Source organism: Bos javanicus, chromosome 17 (genome assembly GCF_032452875.1).
Source record: "Bos javanicus breed banteng chromosome 17, ARS-OSU_banteng_1.0, whole genome shotgun sequence".
Lineage (NCBI taxonomy): Eukaryota > Metazoa > Chordata > Mammalia > Artiodactyla > Bovidae > Bos > Bos javanicus.
The window spans coordinates 16,199,695-16,220,478 of NC_083884.1; the positions used below are offsets into that span (position 1 = coordinate 16,199,695).

Consider the following 20,784-nt stretch of genomic DNA (forward strand, 5'->3'; position numbering starts at 1 on the left):
GTTGTTGTTTTTTATTTAAATTTATTTATTTTAATTGGAGGCTAATTACTGGCCATCACTTTGAAGGGTTGTACTTGAACTTCCTTCTTGGGGAAGATGAAGGATGTTCTATATGGTATCTGGATTTCATAAAATGATGCAGATGTACCTGAATTATGCAAGAGGTTTGCCTGTCCTGGGCCCAGTTTATGTGCTTTTCTATGCCTGCTCACCCCCAACATGTCTTCAGCTTTTGACCACTTGCTCGATCAAGAGCCACAGCTAATGCCACCGTCTCCTTATCTCCTAATTCCATCAGTTTATCCGTTTCCCTTAAGGTGAAGACCAGCCATTGTCATGACCCCAATGATGCCTGCCGTGGAAATATCCAGAGTAAATCTGTATGGCTTTCCAGACCAGACCCAGTAAAGTTCTGTCTCCACTGAGATATTACTCCCCAGTGGCTGCCCAGAGGCAGTGGCTGCCCAGTGGCTGCCCACAGATTATACTACTGGAGGTATGAAAGAGTTAATGCCCCATGGAGGTCTTTACCAGTGAACTAAAGAAGATGGTAAGGAACTGGTATAAATAAATGACTTTTCCTCCACCTAGAAAATCTTTCCAAAGAGGAGAAATTCCATTATGACTTCTCTGGAGTTGTTCCATGTGGTCAAATAGCCAGCTTTGTTTTCTTGTGAAGTTCTTCCCAGCTCATTAAACAGACCACCTTATGTCTGCTTTTGCTTTTTCCTTTCATCCCTTCTCTTCTTTCCTCCCTCTGGCTGACCTGGGATTGTTTGATCTCAGGCCATAACTTCCAGAGAACCTAGGAGGAGATACAAAGCAAGGCTCTTAAACTCGAAAGTTTTTGCTTATCAATTCAGAATTAAACTATGGTACAAACAACCCTAGCCTTCCTGATTGAAAAGTTGGCTGATTTTGGTCCACCCAATTATCTTCACTATTTTAATGTATTAATGTAATTTTTTTTTTTTTTTGGTAATACTAGTGATGAAGAGCCCACCTGCCAATTCATGAGATATAAGAGACACGGGTTCAGTACCTGGGTCAGAAAGATCCCCTGAAGGAGGGCATGGCAACCCAACTCAAGTTTTCTTGCCTGGAGAATCCCATGGACAGAGGAGCCTGGTGGGCTACAGTCCATTGGGTCTCAAAGAGTCGAACACAACTAAAGTGACTTAGCAAGCGTGCGATGTAATTTTTTTCTTTTTTAAAAATCTTACAGTGACTTTCTTCCTCTGCCCCATTTTGTTTTATGCATTTTTCATTGCTCTGGTTCATTACACCTTTATTCTATAGTTCTCCTACATTCGAACTTTTATTTTTTAATGCAGAGAAACCTTATGTTGGTTGGTTGTCCCTTTCAGGATGTATATCTATTGAATGTTTTCTTAGGAGAAACATGTAGTGAATGCCAGGTTTCATCTACATATTCCTGTATATAAGTTTTGACATACTGGAGGAATATAATACATTTTAAATATCAGTTTATAGATTTCCTCCCTGCTTCCCTAAGTCACTCCCTATGGAACACTAAGATTTTCAGGCCACACTTTGTCAGATTTGTCTTAGGCAGGGAGGTATATTCCACCCCAGTATTCCACACTACAGTCAGGGACTTTACAATCACCCCTTCCCTTTCTCACCACTTCCCCTTATAATTGTTATTTCTGATAGAGATTCAGGGACAACATACATTGTAAACCCTTGGTGCATTTATTAGTATTAAACAGGAACACTAAGTTAATATTTCTATTATAACCATATGTTGAAAATAAAGCTCAAAATCTTACCTAGTAAGCTGATGTACCGCATTTGCTATGTACCTCATATTTGACCTAATCAGCTGAGTTCTTCTAGACTTGGATTCTTCAGCTTCTTAAATTATGTGTTTGTTTCGGTTGTTGCTACTTTGTCCTGAATTTGAGCACCTGTCATCTGAGTCCACACAGAGAACTTGACTCTCTAATTCTTCTACCTTCCGTCCTAATCCCCCTTCTGTCATGAACTTCCTTTAATTGTCCATTGATTAATAACTTCTGTGAATGTTGTGTGATGAAAGCTAATCTATGGAAAAGTTGAGACTGAGATTAATGTTCACAGAAATTATAAAGACCTCAGGTGGAAGATGCAGCAATACTATACTGCATTCCTGCTGAAACAAAGCAAAAGCAGCCACAAGCATTTGAAAGCAAGTCACATTTTTGCACACCATCCATTATTCTTGCATTTAACAGGATGTTAAAGATTCTACATCTTCTGAATTTATTAGCTTGGTATTTAGCATGTTTCACAGCCAAAATAGCAAAGACGGTTCATTATTGCTGGTTAAATTAGCCTCATGAAAATGTTGTTGGTAAAAGGTTACAGAAATGAATGAGAAATCTAACCAAGCAGCATATTAAATCATTTATCATTATAATTTTAAAAGGCATTCTGATGATTTAAATTAACTTGGCTAAAGGGTAGAGAATTAGATAAAAGTTAATAATTAAAACCTAGATGACTTGATTAGGTCTTTTGATAAAGCTGGGGCAAAATATAGCATATAGTATTTACTTAAATTGTCCTTGGCAGAAATTAAGACCAATAAAATCATACTTGATCATACTATTTATGGGCTTTAAAAGAATTACAGCTATATTATACATAGACTATCTGAATAGCTTCAGACATGGTTAGATAGCTAGTTCCAGATTATTTTATTTTGAATAGTCAAAGCCTAGAATTTAGTTATTTTTCTATTGAGGTTTAGTATGATTTAAAAAAAAAAAAGCTGAATGGCCTCTCTATATGTTAAGGGTAGTAAGTCTTTGTCATCTTTGTGAAATTTTTTTCAATAAATTGAAAATGTTTTGTTTCTTGATATATAGAACCGTGGGCTTCCCTGGTGACTCAGTGGTAAAGAACCCACCTGCAACGCAGGAGACGCGGGTTCAATCCCCAGGTCAGGAAGATCCCCTGGAGGAGGACATGACAACCCACTCCAGTATCAGTTCAGTTCAGTTCAGTCACTCAGTCGTGTCCAACTCTTTGCAACCTCATGAATTGTAGCACGCCAGGCCTCCCTGTCCATCACCAACTCCTGGAGTTCACCCAAACTCATGTCCATAGAGTCGGTGATGCCATCCAGCCATCTCATCCTCTGTTGTCCCCTTCTCCTCCTGCCCTTAATCCCTCCCAGCATCAGGGTCTTTTCCAATGAGCCAACTCTTCACATGAGGTGGCCAAAGTATTGGAGTTTCAGCTTCAGCATCAGTTCTTCCAATAAACATCCAGGACTGATATCCTTTAGGATGAAGTGGTTGGATCTCCTTGCAGTCCAAGGGACTCTCAAGAGTCTTCTCCAACACCACAGTTCAAAGCATCAATTCTTCTTGCCTGGAAAATCCAATGGACAGAGGAGCCTGGTGGGCTATGGTCCATAGGGTCACAAAGAGTCAGAAATGACTGAAGTGACTGAGCATACAGAACTTTTAATTTTTATGTGGGCTAAATGATTCATATCTTCCTTTGTGTTAAAATGATTTTTTTCCTAATAAGCACAAAGTTTTCCTGAAAGGGATGGTCAGTCAATCAGTTTGGCAACCCTGATACAGCATTTTATATGTATGGATTTAAGATAAAAATCACTATTTTCTCTTCTTTTCCATACTTAACAGAAACCAGGAGCTAAAAGAACTTGGTGAGCTTTCTCCACACTGGGACAATCTACGAAAAAACGTCCTTACTCACTGTGATCAAATGGTGAATATGTACCAAGACATTCTGACAGAACTCAGCAAGGAAACAGGTGTGAAATCAACGACTTCACATATTCAAAGTGAAATGAATTTCATGTATGTTATGTGAAAGCAATCATAAGTGTTATTATGAATGTAGAAAAGCCAAATTTTTTTTTATTTTCAAGTCTACCATCTTGGCATGAAAAGCAAAGAAGAAAAAATTACACTATTTTCCCTCATGGCATCATTCTAGGGGTAACAGAATTTTTAAAATTAAATTTCTGAGGGAAAAAAAATCAGCTCATGCAGAAAATGTTTTTCATCTGAACTTTTACATCAGATGAACTTTTCAACACCTGTTTGTGCACACACACACATATGCATGTACTTATTTACTAATGATGTTCGATTTTTTCCACCTAGGGTCCTCTTTCAAATCAAGCAGCAGCAAAGGAGAAAAAACATTAGAATTTGTTCCAATAAATCTACATTTGCAAAGAATGCACGTACACAGCCCTCACCTGAAAGGTAGGGATACAGTATTATTTTTCAAATGGACAAATCATGTTGGTGTGTACTTCTTTAAATGGCTTGACTATTGGAAGAATTTAAAATTCTGGCCGTTATACAAGGATGAAGATGAAGCAGTTGAAGCTGATAATGACCTTAAACACTGAAAGAAACCATTAGATTTTCATTGCTGTGTTTGTAAATACGGTGTCTGAACTCAGTTGCCAGTAACTATACAAAATAAGTAATAGCTTCCTTAGGTATTTTCAGCGATTCCTAATAGCTACCCATTGTGCTACTATTTGAATTAGAAAAAAAGGCAAAACAAGACTGGTTCATTTTGTATCTACCCTGAGAAACCAAAGTCCAAAGGTGGACTGAGAGACTGCCTCTCTGACCTAGTGGTGACTATCGACAGGGTCACCCCCTTCTCTGGGGAAGTGGGTTTATCAGAAAGTGGTAGACTATTTTGATGTACTCACTTTTGAGATACATTTTTCAAGAAAATACATATAAATTTTCATAACATACTTAAATAGCTCTAGAGTGAATGATAAGATGTTGCTGCTTATAATACTGTTTATAATATTATTAAATACACTGTTATATTAAATACACTGTTTGTAATAGCCAGGACATGGAAGCAACCTAGATGCCCATCAGCAGATGAATGGATAAGAAAGCTGTGGTACATATACACAATGGAGTATTACTCAGCCATTAAAAAGAATACATTTGAATCAGTTCTAATGAGGTGGATGAAACTGGAGCCTATTATACAGAGTGAAGTAAGCCAGAAAGAAAAACACCAATACAGTATACTAATGCATATATATGGAATTTAGAAAGATGATAACAATAACCCTGTATACGAGACAGCAAAAGAGACACTGATGTATAGAACAGTCTTTTGGACTCTGTGGGAGAGGGAGAGGGTGGGATGATTTGGGAGAATGGCATTGAAATATGTATAATATCATATATGAAACGAGTCACCAGTCCAGGTTCGATGCACGATACTGGATGCTTGGGACTGGTGCACTGGGATGACCCAGAAGGATGGTATGGGGAGGGGGGAGGGAGGAGGGTTTAGGATGGGGAACACATGTATACCTGTGGCAGATTCATTTGGATATATGGCAAAACCAATACAATATTGTAAAGTTAAATAAAATTAAATTAAATTAAAAAAAGATGTTGCTGCTACATAATTCCTTGCCATTTCTCAGTATAACATATATTTTAAGTTTTCTTCTCATTTCCCTTTTTCTTTAACTTACTGCTATATCATTTTTTGTGAATATTTGGGGGAGCCATCTGCCACTATTTATCAGCAAAAAGACCATATTATGATGTTTGTCCAGCAGCTTGTTAATGATGCCATCCCCATCCATTACCTCTCAAAGCTCTCTCTGTGTGAATAATAAATTCTATGGTCATCCTACTCACCTTCCCAGATAGCCAAACGTTCCTTTAGATTGTCAATCTTTCATGCTAAGTCTGTCAGCATATCCATACAAACATGCACATGGTCATTCACAGATGCAGCTAAAGAAGCATTCTAACACACAGTTTTGCAGCCACTGTCACAATAGAGGTTCATTCAGTTCAGTCGCTCAGTCATGTCTGACTTTTTGTGACCCCATGGACTGCGGCACACCAGGCTTCCCTGTCCATTACCAGCTCCCGGAGCTTCCTCAAACTCATGTCCATCGAGTCGGTGGTGCCATACAACCATCTCATCCTCTGTCATCCCCTTCTCCTCCTGCCTTCAATCTTTCCCAGAATCAGGGTCTTTTCAAATGAGTCAGTTCTTCGCATCAGGTGGCCAAAGTATTGGAGTTTCACCTTCAGTCTCAGTCCTTCCAATAAAGATTCAGGACTGATTTCCTTTGAGATGGACTGGTTGGATCTCCTTGCAGTCCAAGAGGCTCCAACAAGAGTCTTCTCCAACACCACAGTTAAAAATAGAGAGGTTAGGCTTTTTTAAAAGTTAAAATAAAATCTGTCGGCTTTAAAATTACCTGAAGTTTTGTAATCAAAAAAATGTGTATAAGTTTGTGCACACTGATTGTCTGTGCACAACCAGCTAACATACAAGTTCAAATGTAATTAAAATCATTGTGACATATGATTGTATTATTGATGTGAGTAGAAGTTGTTCAGTCATGTCCAACTCTTTGCGACTCCCTGGACTATACAGTCCATGGGATTCTCCAGGCCAGGATACTGGAATGGGTAGCTGTTCCCTTCTCCAGGGGATCTTCCCAACCCAGGGATCGAACCCAGGTCTCCCTCATTGCAGGCAGATTCTTTACCAGCTGAGTCACCAGGGAAGTCCATTGTTGTATTATAAATATATTATAATTATATTGATTATTTATATTCAATTATAATTTCATTATCATATACCTTATCAAGTAACTGACATTATAACATGCATCCTGTTCACCAAAAGTTATGTCAAATGAAAGCACTGAGTTAAAAGCAAGATGGATTGGCCCTAAGGCATTTGGATACTCTTCCTTGATTACTTGTGTCTATTAATAATTTGAACATAACAACTAATGGTTTTTAAAAATCATCAAAAACAAAGTCATAAAGAAGCTAGGACATTCAAAATCTATCTGGCAACCAACATAATTTTTTTTTCTAATAGCCAATATGAAGAGACTTTTATGATATAGTAGCAAGTTTATATATTTTGGAGTAAAACAGAAGTTCAGCTTTACCACTCTATGTTTGACCTTAAGCCTGTTATTTAATCTTTCTAAGCAGTGTTGTTCCTGTCCTGATTAAGTGAGCTAGAACGTGTAAAACATATAGAATCAACAATAATAGTTTTTGTGATACATGCGATAGTTGCCATCACTGGAACAAAGCAGATTGTAGTTTTTTCATGATGGTTAAAATTGGAGGAAAGTGATCAGTTTAGAGCCTATTAAGCCACCTCATCGGAGAAGGCAATGGCACCCCACTCCAGTACTCTTGCCGGGAAAATCCCATGGATGGAGGAGCCTGGTGGGCTACAGTCCTTGGGGTCGCAGGGACTTAGCAGCAGCAGCAGCAGCAGCAAGCCACCTCATGGGAAGAGTTGACTCATTGGAAAAGACCCTGATGCTGGGAGGGATTGGGGGCAGGAGGAGAAGGGGACAACAGAGGATGAGATGGCTGGATGGCATCACCAACTCGATGCACATGAGTTTGGGTAAACTCTGGGAGTTGATAATGGACAGGGAGACCTGGCATACTTCCATTTATGGGGTCACAAAGAGTCGGACACTACTGAGCGACTGAACTGAAGACACACTGAAATCTTCAACTAAAAAAGTAGCCAGATTTAGATAAATGATGATTTAGAGAGGCATTTTGGAAAAATCATCACTTGCAAATTCCATGACAGATGGAATAAAAAGAAGAGAGAAAATGATAACTTGAGTTACAGCTATGGATGGACAGCAGTATCATTAAACCAGATAGTCTGCTGGAGACAAATTGATATGAATTTATACTTAAATATCCGTTCAAATATTTGGTGATGATCCTTAAAATACTAAGGAGGAAAACAAAGAGAAATTATTAGCTAAGCAGCCTTTTACATTCCACTTACTTCTTAAAAACAAAAGAACCATTTACATTATGCTGTTTTTTCCCAGGTTAATATCTGAAGATAGACTAGAGTGAACTGGTATGATACAAGGCATTTAATTATTTAATCGTTGTTTCTGCAGTGTAAAAGGAACTGGCAACTAACAAAAAGACATTTGAAAAAGCAAACTAAATTTCTTCTGATTAGTTTAGTGAGATAAGTATCAGCTGTCCTAACAAGTACCACCAAGCGGGAGTCATAAACAACAGAAATGTAATGACTCACAGTCTGGAGGCTGGGAGTCGAAAATCAAGGTGTTAGCAGAGCCGTGATTCCTCTGAAACTTAATCTTGGCTTAATCTTTAGCTTTCTTTAGTTTTCTTTTTGATATATCACCTGATCCTCAGTCTTTGCCTGTCGTTCCCCTTTATGTCCTTTATATCATCTTCTGTGTCTGCTTCAATGTCCAAATGTCCCCTTTAAAGGACATACTGGATTAGGTCCTGTTGGATTAGGACCTGCTCTAATGACCTTATTTCAACTTGATTGCATCTGTGAACACCTTGTTTCCAATTAAGGTCATATTCTAAAATACCTTTTTGAGAGGAGGGTGGGCACAATTCAACCCATAATAAGATATTTAAAAGAATTTCTTATTTATGATGACAAATACCAAACAAAGAGTAAAGCTAGATTTTGAAGTTATAGAACTAGGGTGTGCGTGCTCAGTCACTAACTCATGTCCAACTCTTTGGGACCCTATGGAGTGTAGCTAACCAGGCTCCTCTGCCCATGGAATTTTCCAGGCAGGAATACTGGAGTGGATTACCATTTCCTCCTTCAGGGGATCTTCTTGATGCAGGGATTGGACTCAAGTCTCCTGTGTCTCTTGCATCGGCAGGCGAGAGAACTAGGGTACAATTCATCAATTAGAGAGTTTTTCACATGTTTTCAGAAAGACTGATTTCTCCCTTTGAACACCTGAGGAAAGAAATGTGCAAAAGGACTAGAGATGTAACACCCAAAAATTAATTTGAAAGTACTGAATTCTGTTACATATAAATTTTCCCCCAAGGCTACTCACATATCATATATATATATGTGTGTGTGTGTGTATATATGTATATATATATATATGTGTGTGTGTGTGTGACATGCATGCCCTACATATAACATTAAATATAAAATTTGTATGTGTTAAAATATTTATGTTTTTGTAATTTTAAACATTATTTTGAATTGAAATTCAGTTATAGTGGGTGCTTTATAGACTAGGTCACCAACTTATATTATCATAGAAATTAAAAACTTGACTGACTTCTGGGGGCTCTACCCCTTACTTTTCCTAGTTTAACCAAATCATAACCTTTCTGAGCTTTGATTGTCTTTATTTGCAAAGTATAATGTTTAAAAGTTATAAATGGTAGTCAATCAAATTTTCTATTTATGTAGCATGTTTTTAATAGCAGATTAAATGAATCATAGTTAAATACATTTAAGATCTATAGTTACTGATTTGAATGTTTAGCTGAATTACAGAGAACATTTTGCAAGGTAATGATGCAAGTAAGATTAGCCAAGCCTTGGTATTTCACTGGGGAATTATTTGGATATAGTCTATATCTATTTTCATTCTTACCATTAGTAAATTGCATCTCTCCAGATTTGATTAATCTATCTGCTATTTTTGGAGAGGTAGTTTTGCAAACAGTAGCAGGCAGATTCACCAAAGACAAGGCTAATGTCTAGCTCCTGAAACAAGTAACTGAGCAGAACTAATGTTGCCATGTCTCATACTGACAAATGAAATAACCTTCATTTAACTTCAGGTGGCCCCAAACCCATTAAGTTAATTTTTCATCCTTATCCATTGCTTAGATACAGCAAATAGAATAGCCACCACTCTAGGGATCTTAGCAGCTTTGACTACAATAACACAGATCCCTGAAATGAAGAAGACTGTTTCCCTCTCCAGTATATTTTCCTTTCATAGAAAAATAGTTGTGAATGTTATACATTATGGATTCTTGTGATATTCTATGTTTAAGTTATTTTATATGTTATACATATGTAATAGTATATAGTACGTAGGAAAGAAACGGAGAAAGGAAGAAAAGAAAGAAAGGAGGGAAGAAATGAAGGAAAAAGAGAAAGAAAGGAAAAAAGAAAGAAACCACTATATTATACTGTAAAGCTGCAGTTGGAATCAGGTGCAATATCGGCCTGGATTTACTGTTTAATATGAATGAGTCAGTTGACTTTTCTGCCCCTTACTCTTCTAATCTCTATGCAGGAGGAGCTATTAAGAGCTCCCTGATTTCTGTATCTCAAGAGCCTGGGTATATCACCTTATCAATGAAGCACAATTATCTTGTAGATGTATTTAATGGTAATGCCAACATGCTCGGACTATTTTGGAACAGATTTCCCTTAAAATTCCCTATTGTCCTGTGATTCATATCCAATTCATTTTGTGGGCCATTTTAAAGTCAAGGTTTATGTTTAAATTGTTCCTTGAAATGAGATCAGCAGGTCTATTTTTTATATCAGCACTATTTTTATAGTTGTAGGAATTTGAAAGAGATCTTCTGGGAAAAAATAGACTTATTAGCTCATTTTATTAATAAGTGGCTTTTAAAAGGCTATAAGGCAGCCCTATTATTAGATTTCAAACAACCTAGTATCTTTAGCTTCAGGAGACTCAACAACTTGAACTCCACTATCCTCATATGGTGCATGAGATGCATTTTCCTAAAGCCAAGGAATTTTTGAAATATAAAATATCAAAGAAATATGCATATTATTTTTTTAAAAAGAGAATAAGATGTTATAACATTTATATAAAATAACTTTCCTATAAAAGTTTAACTTTTTTCCTATATAATAGAAACTTTTTTCCTATAAAATGCTTAACTTTCTTATAAAATAAAATGCCCATCTATATTTTTATAATTGTCTCAGTACGAAAAATCTGAAAGTGAAGGGTTATTCATATCACAAAAGATAATATAAGGAGGATAAAATGAGGAACATCTTAAATGAGGCAAATATCACTGATCAGATTATTTTAGAATTTTTATGTTTTGATTGATTCTTTTTTTGTATATGTGATTTCTCCTGGAGAAAAACAATCTGCTGCAACTAATTCTAACTAAATTTAAAAGAATAAAACTGCTCCTAGGATATATTTAAAATATGCTGTTGAATAGAATGAGTAACTGACTTCAGTGAGCATTTTAGAATATATAACATTTTTCAATTTTATTTTTAAATTAAATTTTATTGGAGTACAGTTGCTTTACAATGTTGTGTTAGCTTCTATGATGAAGTGAATATATGTTACCTCCTCTTCTTTGGATTTCCTTCCTGTTTAGGTTATCACAGAGCAATGAGTAGAGTTCCCTGAGCTATACAGTAGGTTCTTATTAGTCATCTATACTACAGTATCTATACATACCATCAATATTGTATATAAATCAATTCCAATCTCAAAATTCATCCCACCCTCCCCTTTCCCCTGTGTCTATACATTTGTTCTCTACATCTGTGTCTCTATTTCTGGTTTGCTAATAAGATCATCTATACCACTTTTCTCAATTCCACATATTATGCATTAATATGCAATATTTGTTTTTCTCTTTCTGACTTAACTTCACTCTGTATGACACTCTCTAGGGCCATCCGTGTCACTTCAAATGACCCAATTTTGTTCCTCTTATGGCTGCGTAATATTTCTTTGTATGTATGTACCAGATTTTCTTTATCCATTCCTCTGTTGAGGTTCCTTCCCTCTCACAGCTGTTGTGAGCAGTGCTGCAGTGAACACTGGGGTACATGTGTCTTTGGAAATTATGGTTTTCTCTGGGTATAGGCCCAGGAGTGGGATTGCTGGATCACAGAGTAGTTCTATTTTTAATTTTTAAAGGACTCTCCCTACTGTTTTCCGTAGTGGCTGTATCAGCTTATCACTAATATGTTTTGTAATAATTTATCTTTATAAAATATGAATACGTAAAACACATGTTTTCTAAAAGTTTTTTTTTTTTTTTTTTAAGCTAGAACAAGTTAAGCTTAATAGCTGGCTGACACTTGGAGATGTTCATAAGACAAGTTAGAAACGGGATAATTTAGTGTGCAAGAAGTCAGATCTAGCCAGAGATGGAGATTTTATAGGCTTCTGTAAAAATATAGTGTTAAAACCCTAAAAGAGATGAGTTCATAAATAGAAAATAGAATAGAAAAGAGTAAAAGTCAGAATTTTGGATATGAAAGAGCTTGTTCATATCTTTGGAGGTTAACTATAGATGAATTTTAAAGAATGCTAGTTTTTTCATTTAGATTTAAAGATAAATAATTGGCTCTTTTTGGACTGGAGAGTATTTGAGTCACTTGGTTCTCGTCCTTTATCTACTGTTTCCAAGTCTCTTAGTTCCTACACAGGTGACTAGGATTCCCAACATTTCAGTGAGATGGATGAATGAAGAGAAAGTTTCTGTTCCTAGAAAGTAGCTTCAGAGGATGCCTGAAACTATGGATAAATTGAAGAGACAGATTCTCCATGAAGCTAATAAAGCTTAGGTTCAAGCCTTTTCATGTGCATGGGCTTCTTTAAAAGACCCTAAAAGGGGCCTTAGCAACGTGTTTGCAGTCACACATAGTTTTGCAAATTTTGCAAAAGTAAGTCAGTTTTGTTGTTGTTGTTGCTCAGTTGTGTCTGACCCACGGACTGCAGCACACCAGACTTCCCTGTCCTTCACAGAGCTTGCTCAGATTCATGTCCATTGAGTCAGTGATGCCATCCAACCACCTCGTCCCCTGTCGTCCCCTTTCCTGCCTTCAAATCTTTCCTAGCATCAGGGTCTTTTCTAATGGGGCAGCTGTTCGTGTCCGGTGGCCAAAGGACTGGAGCTTCAGCCTCAGCATCAGTCCTTCCAATGAATGCCCAGGACTGATCTCCTTTAGGATGGACTGGTGGGATCTCCTTGCAGTCCATGGGCCTCTCAAGAGTCTTCTCCAACACCACAGTTCAAAAGAATTAATTCTTTGGTGCTTAGCCTTCTTTATGGTCCAACTCTCAGATCTGTACATGACTACTGAAGACACCATAACTTTTACTAGACAGAGCTTTTATTTTTACTTTCCTGGTGGCTCAGATGGTAAAGTGTCTGCCTACAATGTGGGAGACCCAGGTTCAATCCCTGGATCGGGAAGATCTGGAGAAGGAAATGGCAACCCACTCCAGTATTCTTGCCTGGAAAATCCCATGGGTGGAGGAGCCTGGTAGGCTACAGTCCATGGGGTAGCAAAGAGTCGGACACAACTAAGCAACTTCACTTTCACTTTATGAGACAGACCTTTGTCAGCAAAGTAATGTCTCTGATTTTTAATATGCTGTCTAGGCTTGTCATAACTTTTCTTCCAAGGAACAAGTGCCTTTTAATTTCATGGCTGCAGTCACAATCTGCAGTGATTTTGGAACTCAAGAAAATAAAGTCTGTCACTGTTTCCATTGTTTCATCATCTATTTGCCATGAAGTGATGGAACCAGATGCCATGATTTGATTTTTTTGAATGTTGAGTTTTAAGTCAGCTTTTTCACTCTCTTTCACCTTCATCAAGAGGCTCTTTAGTTCCTCTTCACTTTCTGCCATAAGGTTGGTATCATCTGCGTATCTGAGGTTACTTATATTTCTCCCTGTAATCTTGATTCCAGCTTGTGTTTCATCCAGCCCAGTATTTTGCATAATGTACTCTGCATATAAGTTAAATAACCTGGGTGACAATATACAGCCTTGACATACTCCTTTCCCAATTTGGAACCAGTCTGTTGTTCCATGTCTGGTTCTGACTGTTGCTTGGTTTTGCAGGAGGCAGTTAAGGTGGTCTGGTACTCCCATCTCTTAATTTTCTACAGGTTAATCTCCATTAATTAAAACTTCTCTCTTAAAAACAAAACAAAACAAAAACTGCTCTCTTCTCTCAGATATCGACTTTCCTCATCCTTCCTCTTCTTGTTGGGTGGTGTTGGAGAGGCCACAAGTTTTCTTGGATCTAATAAAAATCATAGACGTCTCTTTTGGAAAATTGAGTTTGGAATGTGTTTAATTTGTGCTTGATCGGACATGTGGAGTTATCCACATGTTTTTAGCCATTTTGGTATATTGTTGCTATTGCTGATCACCCAGGTTTTAGCAGAAATTTAGTGTAATTCTTCGTAACATCATGGCCCCCAACCCCCGCCACCCACAGGTAGTTTAAATTAATGCACAAACTGATCTGATTCAGAAGACTGAGACTCACTATTACTTTCCTTTTCAAACTAAAATTTTTATTTTTTTTTTTAGAGAAATAGCAAAAGTTAAAATATCAGCCTTCTATGCTTAATTGATAGGATTTCTTTCTATAGGGAAAATAATCATAGATAGTACTTATTGAATGCTAACTTCTTGTAACTACTTCCCACTCCATTTTCTAGCAGAAGAACCATGGCATAGAGAGATTGTATACTTTTCCCGGTGTTGCACAACTTAAACCTAGCAGAGCTGTTATATGGAGCCATGGACTGAGAGTCCAGTCACTCTCCATTCCTGGGTTAGAAGTCAGAAATCCCTGAGTATAAGGTCCTTAAGACTTTAGATGAAGCAGACAACTACTCAAAGTCCTCAAGTTTCTCATCAGATAAGTGAAAGTGGACTAGAATTTAGTGTTTGTGGTTTCAAGTGATCCCATAATCACTTGAGAAAACTGTGATCCCCGCTTCCATGAAGGAGAACGGAGTCACTAAGACAATTAATGTCTGTTCGTGGACACCTTAGAACCCTTTTCTTAGATCTTAGGTTAAAATCCTCTGGACTAAGAAATCTTAAATTTCACACAAAGCTAGTATGTTGCTAGTTTAAGAAAAGATGGCTTCCCACGTGTGGTGCTCATGGTGAGGAACTCACCTGCCAATGTAGGAGACTTAAGAGATGTGGGTTTGATCCCTGGAGGAGGGCATGGCAACCCATTCCAGTATTCTTGACTGGAGTATCCCATGGACAGAGGAGCTTGGTGGGCTGCAGTACATAGAGTCTCACAGAGTTGGACACTACTGAAGTGACTTAGTAGGACTTTTAGTTGATCAGTGACTTTTTAAAAGAAGACAAGCTCAGAACTCCAGCAGTCCATTAAATGACTGTTCAGTATCTGCCTTAATGGCTGTTTAGTTTGGGTTGTACTTCTGGGGATTTTTTGTGACCTTGAGTTCTCTGAATGCAGCTGAAGTGTTTTCACTTGAGGATCTATTTTATTTAAAAAAATTACTGTTTCAGGTGTATTTGGCCTGAACCACTATGAAAAAGTCATGGTATTTACCCGAAGCTAATAAAATAATTTATATTTTCCCTGTAAATGAGATTGGAAAAACAACCAAGGTGTCAATATCAAAATCAATTTGAAAAGGATCTACTATGAAATTAGATTTCTCAAATAAAATGTGGTTTAACAAGAGGGGATTCACTTCGTCTTTCTTCTTATAGGGATCCTTTTCATTAGGATGTAAGATGATGGCATGTTTTGAAGTGGTAAACTTAATATGTATCAAACTTGATGGCTTTCGAGATCAAAGGATTGAGTTTCAATTTAAATGTATGGGTTTTTTATTATTTTTTTTAAAAAGTATCTCACTGGAAAATAGATCAAGACAATTTGTGTATTCTTTCTATGCCACCTAAGGAAATTGCAAAATTCAATTGCACGCATTCAAAATCGTGTGATGTAGTGTGTACATAGGCAAAAAACTGTGGTGTATAGATTTTTGTGAAGGCACTAGTACTGTTTTGTCCTTGAGTCAAAGTACCGTAATATTTTGGTTCTTTTCTCTGCAACTTTTGGTTGAAAGATTGTTCATTATTGTTGAATTTCAATATGATTGCAAATTAAATGATGCAAAACACAATGAAGTAAAATACACAAAAGACCAATTAATGTGTTATCTCAGTAAGTATATAGAAGAATGAGAGAACATACTGTTCTACACAGTAGTATATAATTAAGATGTAGTCATAAATCAAGCAGATATTATAACTTGTTTAGGTGCACAGGTGGCTTTTAGAAAGATTGATTAGCTCGTCTTGCCCCCTTGAGATGTGAGTTCATTGTTATTCCTGCAAAATTAAACAGAATAATTCCTCACACTTCCCACAGTGTGAATGCTTCAATGCAAACAGCATGCTGGAGATAAATGTTTGTAAAGTGTTCATCTCCTTGTCCATTCTTGTTACAGATGCTCTCTACGACGTCATCACCGTGGGAGCCCCAGCTGCCCATTTTCAGGGGTTTAAGAACGGTGGTCTTCGGAAACTCCTGCATAGATTTGAAGCGGAAAGAAGAAAGTAAGTGACAACAGAATGCATTCATGATGTTATCTTCCCTCTAGGGAAGGGTTTTTGTATACCAAGTTAGGATAAATAAGCTTGATCCATCACAATGAATAGTTCTTGACATCTCCAACCATGCCATTCAGGAACTTAGAGTTGTTGAATTTCAAAAACAAAAAACTTGAACAGAAATTAGAATAAATGAAATGGCTGAGATGACTAAGCATATTACTTAATAGAGTAGAACTGTGCTAGCAGAAAATTTTTCTGGAAGCCATCCTACTAATAAATAGTATTCTAGTATCAATTATTGTAGCTCAATGGAATGATGTTCAGACAGATATTTAGCTGAAAGCATAGTCTAATTTTCTGTGAAGGCAAAGACACTTAATGGAGAGCATGAGTCCTAATTTATGACTCTAACCCTACTAGTGATTTCCACTGGGGCCTGAGGCAAGGCATTTGACTGCCCTATTATTTAATTATTCCATCAAAAAAAGAGCCATCCATTCAGAACTCTATTACTTAAGTGATGAAGTTAAAAGAGAAAACTTGCTATTCCTTACGGAAAAGGAGACACAGAAACCAAAGTATTTTCACTGTTATTTATAATTTTAATTTACTTTCTCAACCTTCTGTTTTGTTCTTAGCTACTTTAAAATATTGCTTTAGTACTGTAGTTTATCCCCACATGTACCAACCAAGTTTACCCTGTTATATCCTCTGGTTATGACCATACTCATGTAAATTTTAAAGTGTTATCCAAGTGTGAAGGGTAACTTTCTTTTCCCATTCAAGTAGTTACTCTTCTTGAATTAAGAGCTCTTTTTGGGAATTCCTAGTGGTCCAGCCATTAGGACTCTGAGTTTCCACCACGGGGTGGGGGGAGTGGGCACATGTTCAATCCTTGGCCATGAAACAAAGATCCCACAAGGTGCACAGCCAGTCAAAAAAAAAAAAATCCAATTTTGAAAGTTAGGGGGAAATAGTTATTCTTTAGTCATAATTGGTTTAGTAATAGTATTAAATAATCTGAGTGGCAAAACTAAAACCATTTTTAAAAAGCTTTATCATATAACATATTTGTTATTCACTGTCCAGATGTTCAGGAAGAAAGCATTTAAAATAAGTTAGAATTGTATAACTGGTGTACTGTTATATAAATGTACAAGCTAGCAATGTGTGTATATATATGTGTGTGTGTGTGTGTGTGTATATACATATATGCGTGTGTGTGTGTATACATACTAATATATATGTCTTTCTCTTTCTACTGGTACAATACTATTAAATCAGCTAGTATTCTTATTAAGATTTTTCCAGTTTTTGTTTTTGATTTTGGTTTTAGTTTTTTGGTGGGTAGGGAATATAGTTCTGTGAGGTTGTATCACAGATGTAAATTGGACTAACCATCACCATAGTCATCATAAATAACTGTCCCGTTATCACATAGAGACTCCCTAGTGTTATCCCCAAATAGTCACACTCTTCCCCCAAACCCTTCTGCTGCAGAGTGGTTCCGTTGCATTACTGTTGGAACAGGGAGTGGACATCAGAGTTCCAGCTAGGGGCTCCGAGAGGAGGGTCACCCCTTATGTAATGCATGGAGGTTGGATGTCAGTTCAGTGACAGACCCCATAGGGAAGGGGATGCCATCCCTTTACTGAAATGAGAAGAGTGGAATACAGGTCTATGCCTGCGGGCTTTACTGGGCAGGGATATTTCTCACTATCCCCTTGCTGCATCATCCTTGAGTGGACCGGTACTATTATTTTTGTGATATCCACCCTCAGGCATGTACAGTTAAATGCTTACTATTCTCTTGGGCTACCCTTTTATTAGTCCTTTGACTTTTCTTGGGTGCTATTATTTGACCTTTTGCTTCACTGAGGGCTTCCCTTGTACCCAAAGTGAAATGCTTAGGAGGCAAAGAAGGACAAAAAACAAAGGTGGAAATAATTATGATGCCATTCCTTAAGTCCTGAGGCTCCTAGCCAATCTGTTTTCTTTTCTCCACCTCTTGGTGTCTTCTGATAAATGAGTTATATATTTTGTACAGAGTAGTTTGTTTTGTTCTGTTTTTGAGGATTAGAGGGAATAGTAAAATAGATTGTGTTTATTCCATCTTGTCTGGAACTAGAAGCCTCTATCTTGAGAATTCACTGTTTTTTGCAATCAAATTTCAAAGGGCATAATACAATTAGAAGATTGAAAATGCCCACAGGGTACATAGAATGTACTTGAGTACATGAAGCACGTGTATGCGAAACATGGAATCTAACCATATAATTTCATAAAATATCACTATATGCTATGGGCAAAGACAAATGTTAAGTTATAAATTTAAACTCTGATATTTTGAGCCTTAAATATCTGCATGAGTATCTGAATTCTCCAGTGTTCTTCACTTCTTTTTGGGATGTTTATGTATATATAAACACATACACACATTCACAAACACAGATACACAGAGCTCTAAGATCAAATTTAAAATAAAAAAGTGAGTCCAATGGTTGTAATTGTTGATTTGTTTTAGGTTTTTCATATGTGCTGTTTATCCCATTGCTTTATTGATGACTTTATTGATGAAATGCCATTTGTAAAATTAAAACAATAGCTTAGCCTAGATCTTAAAAATACTTTCTATAGGGTAGTGGAATGGGACAAACACAGCTTGTTGAGGCAATACCCAGATGAGTATAGTATCAGCCTCTTCATCAAGTTGACCAATAACCTGAGCAAACATGTCAAGCCTAAAGTGATATCACACTAATCAACTCATTTTCTGCAGGCCTTTTCAGCAACAAATATTGCATTTTTCAGCCACAAACAGTAATATAGAAATAAATATGACTATATGATATGAGACCTTATTTACATTTGGCCGGACAGAAAATAGCATTAAGTGAAAGAACTTTTTTTCACCTTTTCTGTCTTTTGATAACCCCTCCCCCACCCAAAAAAAGATAGCTGCATCTTTTAGATGTTTTTAGGAGACCCACCACAGCCATTGTTACAACTTCCCCTTCATTTATTTTCTTCTCAGCTAAGCCAGTGAAATACAATCGTCCAGGAACAGATGTAATTTATGTGTCTGTTCCTTCGTGATCTATTTTTTGATGAGTACATTGACCACATAATGAAAAGCATTTTAACATAAGAAAGCCTTGCTTACAGTATTCATATAATGTAATTCAGATCACATAAAAAGCATTTTCAAGACTACAAGATAATTAATTAGGAAGATTGATTTTTTTTTTTTTTGAAAAGCACAAATGGCTCAGTACATTAGTCCCTGTTCAGAAACCATCAAGGAATCCATGCTCATTCACTGAACATTCAAAACCCCCATGATTTCACCCCACTGACTTTCTACATTCATTTCCTCCTTCTCTTGAAGTTGTTTCTTTATGGTACAGAAACTATTTTCTTAATGGATTTCACTTTTCCACCTCTTCCCCTTTCCTTACTCTGTTGCTGTTTACAAAAAATTACTGTTTTTTTATCTCCCCACTGTTTTTCATTTCTCTCTGTAAAAATCATATACATAATCCTATTTGAAATTCTACACATGGTCCATCCTAAGACTCCTCTTTCTCCATCAGGTCTTCCGGATTTCTCAGGATGATCTGATTCTTTATCCTAATGTTTTATTTTTATTTCACATAAAGTTTTGTAGGTCACAGTTATGGTGTGCTACGTTTGTTCTAGTCCAGTACTTTTATAACAGTTTGTGATTTCCTTAACTAAGAGATGACGTCTTCTTGAATTTTAGATCTTCTGGAGTGTTCCACAGAGTAGATTGCATAGATCAAACTCAACAAGCATTGCAATTCACCCAAGTCTGATTTAAAGTGCCAAAAACCTCAGTGGGAGATAAAGTTTAACAAATAATCATACTGCAGTAAGGTCAGTATTATACAGAGTAGGGGTGCTCAACCTTGGCTGAAATTAGAATCACCTTTGCAGCTTTAAAATATTCTGTCTGTGCTGGGATATTAACCTAGACATATTAAGTCAGTCCTGGGAATGGAGCCCAGGCATTGTTAAGTTTTAAAAGCTTCCTAGGTGAGACTGATGTTTGTCTAGGATTGAGAACCATTGATGCAGATGTAAGTGAATAATGCTGGGAGAAGACAGAATGGTGTGGAGGCTAGAAACAGGAATAGCGGCACAGGTGAGTTAAATTTGAAAAATGTATCGAACCTCAATTAGTCTCTGTAAGGAGGAAAGAAAATCTGTGCAAAGGAATATTTGTTGCAATACAGAAAAAAAGCCTTACATCTTCTTACATGGAAATTTTTCTTTAAAGAATCCCTCACTCATTAAATTGTTACAAAATGGAACCAAAGATGGGGATAAAGCAGTAAGAATTTTGATCTGGGAAAGCTTGGGCCTGAATAACATGAATGAATAAAACCAAGCATATTATAGAGCTTTTCATGCTTTAGAGATAAGACTTTTTAAGAACCAAAATGCTAATTAGTCATATATTATATTTTGGTGGGTTTGTTTGTTTTTTAAGGTTTTTGTTGTAATAAAATATCATATAAAATTTACCATTTAACCATTAAAAAATCTTATTAAAATATAGTGTACTTAC

General features: G+C 36.8%; 1 protein-coding gene across 5 annotated transcripts in view; it reads left to right on the top strand.

Moving 5' to 3' along the window:
• Window positions 1–20,784, top strand: part of INPP4B (inositol polyphosphate-4-phosphatase type II B) — a 456,612-nt gene that overhangs the window by 257,809 nt on the left and 178,019 nt on the right. For all 5 annotated transcript variants that reach the window (XM_061384112.1, XM_061384115.1, XM_061384111.1 and 2 more), the window contains 3 exons: window positions 3,663–3,793; window positions 4,149–4,253; window positions 16,088–16,196. In XM_061384112.1, the coding sequence (XP_061240096.1) occupies window positions 3,663–3,793; window positions 4,149–4,253; window positions 16,088–16,196 (345 nt within the window). The remainder of the gene's footprint in view (window positions 1–3,662; window positions 3,794–4,148; window positions 4,254–16,087; window positions 16,197–20,784) is intronic.